This window comes from Podarcis tiliguerta (genome assembly GCF_965153285.1).
Source record: "Podarcis tiliguerta genome assembly, chromosome: 16".
Taxonomy (NCBI): domain Eukaryota; kingdom Metazoa; phylum Chordata; class Lepidosauria; order Squamata; family Lacertidae; genus Podarcis; species Podarcis tiliguerta.
Genome location: NC_139549.1, coordinates 14,930,081 through 14,936,080, shown reverse-complemented (window position 1 = coordinate 14,936,080; position 6,000 = coordinate 14,930,081). Strand labels below are relative to the sequence as shown.

Genomic DNA, 6,000 nt, shown 5'->3' with positions numbered 1-6,000 from the left:
GACGTGTCTGGTCAGTTACTTAAGTATTTCTATTGTTGTACTTGATGGGGGGGAGGCAGCTGCCCCCCTTGTCCCCCCACCCCTTGGCTACGCCCATGTCCCCACCTGCTCCCGAGGTGCGTGCCTGGATTCTTTGAGGTGAGCGTTTGGGCAAGGTCAGGTGTGCCTCGCTGGCCTCCGAAGAAATGACAGGGCGCTTTTGCAAACAACTGCCTCGCAGCGCCCCGGGGAATGGGGCGGGGTGCGGCGGCGGCCGAGGAGAAGCTGCGCTGTTGTTCCTCTCCAGGTTGCGGCACGGAGGATCCTGCTGGAGGCGGGCGGCGGAGCATATTCCAGCGGTAAGTCAGCTGGGCGGGTGGCGTGAGGTGGAAAATCAGGCCCTTCCTGCGTGGGTTTGCAAGTCCTGGTGCCTTTTCAAATCGTCTTTGCTGTCTCCTGAAGAGCCCTGGGTGTGGACTGCGGGGCCCCAGAGGAGGAGAATCTCCCCGAGGGTTATGGAGATGGTTGTGGCTTTTAAGGAGAGAGCTGGTTTTAATTCCCCACCTCTGCTACAGACCTTGGTGTGCAACCTTGGTCAAGTCACTGTCACTTTCCTCTACAGTTGTTGTTGAATTTATATACCCAGGGGTCTCAGGGCAGTTCACAGAATAAAATCAAGATATAAAACCACAATATACCTAATAAAAATAAAACAACAGCCCACTAGCCCCCCCCAAAAAACCCCCACATTTTAAAAGGGTATAAGATGTAAATTGGATTAGCCAAAGGCCTGGTTGAAAAAGGAATGTTTTTGCCTGGTGCCTAAAGGTGTATAATGAGTTCTGTGTGTTTTGTGAATTAGAGTGGGAGGTGTGGATGCGTTTTGTTTCCCAGGATTGCATGCCCTCCAACATTTATCCAAAGAAAATATGGACGTCCTATTCCATAATGGAAGACAGGAGTGTCTGGCGTGCTCTGGTCCATGGGGTCACGAAGAGTCAGACACGACTAAACGACTAAACAACAACAATTCCATAACGATGATAATAATAATAATTTTATTATTTATACACTGTCCATTAAAAAAAAACCCATCCCTATACAGGCCTGCCTTCAGGTGTCTTCTAAAGGTTGTAGATTTACTTATCTCGTTGGCTGGGGAAGGGGTCACATAACTCCATACCCTCCAACATTTCTCCAGTGAAAATAGAAACGTCCTAAGGAAAAGCAGGACATTCCGGGTTCAAACCAGAAACTGGGACGGCTTTTCGAAATTTGGGAAAATAGGGACACTTGGCGGGTCTGGGATTGTTAAAGTGGCAAACACTATGAAGGCTGTGAACCGTTTTGCAAACGGAAAAAGGAACGGAAGTGTTCAATTCGTATCGTTTGTGAAAAGGGTGAAGGCTTAATAATGAGATGGGTGAAGTGTTGTCTCCATGCTCGGCTGAACAGCAGTGGTGTGAGGGGCAGTTAGTGCAAATTTAGGCATGGATAGTATGAGCAGTGAAGAAGTGGACATTGCAGACCTGGAGTGGATGAAAATGAGTTGTTGGCATCCATCTGTCTCAAGAGACAATGGAGTGCACCTCTGGGGGTGAAGTCCAACGACTGCATTAGCAGCGCCAAAGTGCTCTCCCGGGGAACAAACCAGGAGGTCTTGGGCTGCTCAGACAACAAGATCTTCCCCCTGCCTCACTGCTATGGTCCAAAGGAAAGCAGAGCAATACATTTGGCTCTGGCTTGACTGCAGGAGTTGCCGAAAGGAGGCATACAACACGCCCCCCCAACTGTCTCAGGGACTCCACTCTGGATTTGTGTAGGGTTTATTCCTTAGCCCCCATCGTTCTGCCCGGACACTGAGGTCCAGCGCCAAGGGCCTTCTGGCGGTTCCCTCACTGCGAGAAGCCAAGTTACAGTGAACCAGGCAGAAGGCCTTCTCGGTAGTGGCACCCACCCTGTGGAACGCCCTCCCACCAGATGTCAAAGAGAACAACAACTACCAACTACCAAATCAGTTTTTGTACACCTCATTAAATTTTGTAGACCCAAAACACCTTATAGCAACAGATCTGTCAGGGGTGTCAGCTATAACAGCCAGAGGTTCAGAGTGTGTGGAGTCAAAATGTAACAGCGAAAGGGAGGGATTTCTTCACATCTGGCACAAAATGCTATGGTGTTTTTCAAGCCTAAGAATCTGTATTTCAGTCTCTGCAAGTGGGATCTGTAGCAAAATGTCCAAGCTTCCTGCCAGCCATGCCTTTCCTCAGAGATCCCATCCATTCTGCATTGGATCCCAGTGCATTTCCGAGCACAATTCAAAGTGTTGGTGCTGACCTTTAAAGCCCTAAACGGCCTCGGCCCAGTATACCTGAAGGAGCGTCTCCACACCCATTGTTCAGCCTGGACATTGGGGTCCAGCTCTAAGGGCCTTCTGGTGGTTCCCTCACTGCGAGAAGTGAGGTTACAGGGAACCAGGCAGAGGACCTTCTCGGTAGTGGCGCCCACCCTGTGGAACGCCCTCCCATCAGATGTCAAAGAAATAAACAACTATCTGACTTTTAGAAGACATCTGAAGGCAGCCCTGTTTAGGGAAGCTTTTAATGTTTGATGTACTATTGTATTTTAATATTTGGTTGGAAGCTTCCCAGAGTGACTGAGAAAGCCCAGCCAGATCAGAAGGTCGGCAGTTTGAATCCCCGGGACAGGGTGAGCTCCCGTTGCTCTGTCCCAGCTCCTGCCAACCTAGCAGTTCAAAAGCACACCAGCACACGTAGATAAATAGGTACACTGCGGCGGGAAGGTAAACAGCGTTTCCATGCACTCTGGTTTCCGTCACAGTGTTCCGTTGCGCTAGAAGTGGTTCAGTCATGCTGGCCACATGACCCGGAAAGCTGTCTGTGGACAAACACTGGCTCTCTTGGCCTGTAAAGCAGGATGAGTGCCGTAACCCATAGTCACCTTTGACTGGACCTAACCGTCCAGGGGTCCTTCCCCCTTTTTTTTAACCTAGCGTCTGGAGCAGGGGAAAAACAAGCTGGCTCCATCCTCAATGTGAAGATGCCCTTCATGCAGGTTCATATGGCTGCTGGGAATTATAGCTCTGCTGGCGGGTGGTAAGCTAGGTGCCATGAATTGGGGGGGGGCAGGGAGAGAGGTAAATGTGCTTTACCATAGGTGATGTAAACAGCCACTGTCCAAAGATGGCTGCTCCCTGGATGTGCCCCCCCCCCCCCAGTCTCTGGCCGCTTCCCGTCACTCCAAAACACCCTTTCTTGTTTGCGAGAGCCTTGGCACTCCAAGTGCCGTTTGGAGTGCCAGAGGGCGGAACACAGCGAGCAGGTGCCTGCTGAGCCAGCCCCAATTAAGCACCCGGGACCTGGCTCGGGAGCTCCTGTGGCTTTGCCCGTGGGGCATCGGCAGGGCCCCAAGCAGGAGAGCCTGCCAAGGGACTCGACGACGCAGCAGCACTAGCAGCAGCAGCCACCCTGCGTGGCAGGTGAATCACGTACGGTCCGGTCCTCGCCCAAGCAGAGGAACCTGAGGAACCGCACGACGCCGACGCCACTGGGGAGGCTCCCAGCCGGCACCGCAATGAAGTCGCGAGCTGCTTCTGAGCACCCGCTCCCTTCCCCGAGGGGGAAAACGCAAGATTGGATTCCAGAGCGGATTCCAGGAGCGTTGCCGCATCCACACCTGTCGCAGGCAGCCACTACAAAGAGCTTTCTCCTGGCACCTGGAAGGATAACGCATTTGCTGAGGAAGGGCCTTAACAGAACCGTAGAGCCCAACCCCCTGAAATGCAGGAATCCTTTTGCCCAACGTGGGGCTCAAACCCACAACCCTGAGATTAAGAGTCTCATGTTCTGCCGACTAAGCTATTCTTCCGGAAGTGACAGGACAAAGCCAGCTTTTCAGGGATACAACCCCAAGCTTCGTACCTGATTACTACTACTGTTGTTGTTGTTTTGTTGTTTTTACCATGCCCATCTGACTCTGGGCAGCTTCCAACAGATATAAAAATATAATAAAACATCAGACATTAAAAACCACCCTATACAAGGCTGCTTTCAGATGTCTTCTAAAAGGTGTGCATTTATTTATCTTCTTGACATCTGATGGGAGGGCGTTCCACAGGGTGGGTGCCACTACCGAAAAGGCTGAGGCTTGTAGCTTCACTTCTTGCAGTGAGAGAACCAAACAGAAGGCCCTTGGAGCTGGGAGCTCAGTGTCCAGGCTGAACGCTGATCGTTTGCCAAGATCCCAGCTCAAGCCTAAAACTGCTCAAATGGGATGCATTGTCCTCCCCCCCCCCCCATCAACAGCCACTAGCCACAGTGGCTCCCATTTGCCCTTTCTTTTTTGCAAACAACAACAAAAAAGGTCGGCTCTTTTGGGGAAGTGGGTTTCTTGCCCAAGACCTCGTAATGGACTAAATCTGCAACCTGAATTTTCTGGGGTTTGATTGAATCTGACCCCAAAATAATGACAGGTGGGGAAAGCGTGTTATTTGCAGGCACCTGTAGATTGGCACTAGGACGCTGGACTAGATGGGCCACTGGCCTGTTCCAGCAAAGCTCCTCTCATGTTCCCCCACTCCTGTCCTTGGGCTACAAAGAGGTGCACTTGGCTCTAGCCATTAGGCCTCACAGCCTCTTGACATCCAGGGCCTCGTGGTACTAGAGCACCAGGTTACCCTCCCCCATAGCTCATGGGGGAGGTGCTTCTAGGACCAAGGTGAAAGCTCCCTTGTTATTTTTGCTCTTCGGGTTTGGATGTTGCTAACGTAATCATGTTCTATTTACAGTGCTGAAATGTTTTTTTGGGTGCCTTGTTGTATTTGCTACTGTGTTGTTATTATTTTTTGCACGGCTAAATTTTCTGATGCGTTCCTGCGATCTTTGTTGTAACTTGCTTTGAGCATGACTGGTGTTTTGTTTTTTTTGTGGAAAAGTGGCGTGCAGATAGCATTACGAATGAATGATTGGAGACCCTCGCCCAGCTTTGTTGTCCCCCCCTCCCCTCAAAGAACTGGGAACTTGAACCCTGGAATACGCGCTCCCCTCATTCAACCACCACTGTCACTGAGCACCACAACTGCCAGCTCTCCAACCTGCTCTGCCAGAACTACAAACAGGACCCAGGAGTCCTGGTGCCTGGCTACCATCCTTTTGAGGGAAATGAAAGGGTTTGCTTTGAGAAGGGGCTCCTCTGGAAGAGGGACACAGCTTGTCCCCTGACCACTCACTGCTTCTTTAAACAGGTTACCTTTTGCTTCTGAGCTGGCAACTGGGGGCTGATGGTACATTTGAAGACAGATGTGGCCCTCGAACCACCTGCTGTTGAACCCTGCTGCTACCAGAAATATGTGCAGTTGCATTCTTTTTGTGGAGTGTATGGGGTCGTTTGTCTACCGTTGGTCCTCAACCTGCACTCAGCTCTCCCCTGTGGCTCCTAGAAGCTGTCAGCATGCAACGGCAGCCACACCCCGGGAAATTGCTTTGACTGGCTGGCTAAACCAGGTAGCCTATTGGTCTCAAAACACTTGGTGAGTTAGAAATTCTGCCAGCAAGTGAGGATGGGCTCTGGTGGATTGAGCAGACGAGACCGGCGACAGCAGGTCTAATGGTCAAGAAGGCGGTTTCTGCACAGGCTGCGGAGGGAAGTGAGGGGCAGATGGGGGCTCACCCACCTGGGAAGGTAGCCCATCTAGGAGAAGGAAAACTCTGCTCCTAAACTTCTGCTGCCTTGAAGGCTATATTCAGCAGAAGAGGCTAACAACAACAACAACAACAACAACAATTTATCTTTGGACAGTGGCTGTTTACATCCCCTATGGTAAAGCACATTTGCCTCTCTCCCTGCCCCCCCCCCCAATTCATGGCACCTAGCTTACCGCCCGCCAGCAGAGCTATAATTCCCAGCAGCATTATGAACCTGCATGAAGGGCATCTTCACATTGAGGATGGAGCCAGCTTGTTTTTCCCCTGCTTCAGACGCTAGGTTAAAAAAAAGGGGGAA

At 51.1% G+C, this 6,000-nt stretch overlaps 1 protein-coding gene across 1 annotated transcript in view; it reads left to right on the top strand.

Moving 5' to 3' along the window:
- Positions 1-6,000, top strand: part of AP5B1 (adaptor related protein complex 5 subunit beta 1) — a 28,261-nt gene continuing 22,261 nt past the window's right edge. Inside the window, exon 1 of the mRNA XM_083417042.1 lies at positions 1-338. Within this exon, the coding sequence (XP_083273168.1) occupies positions 232-338 (107 nt within the window). The 5' untranslated portion in view covers positions 1-231. The remainder of the gene's footprint in view (positions 339-6,000) is intronic.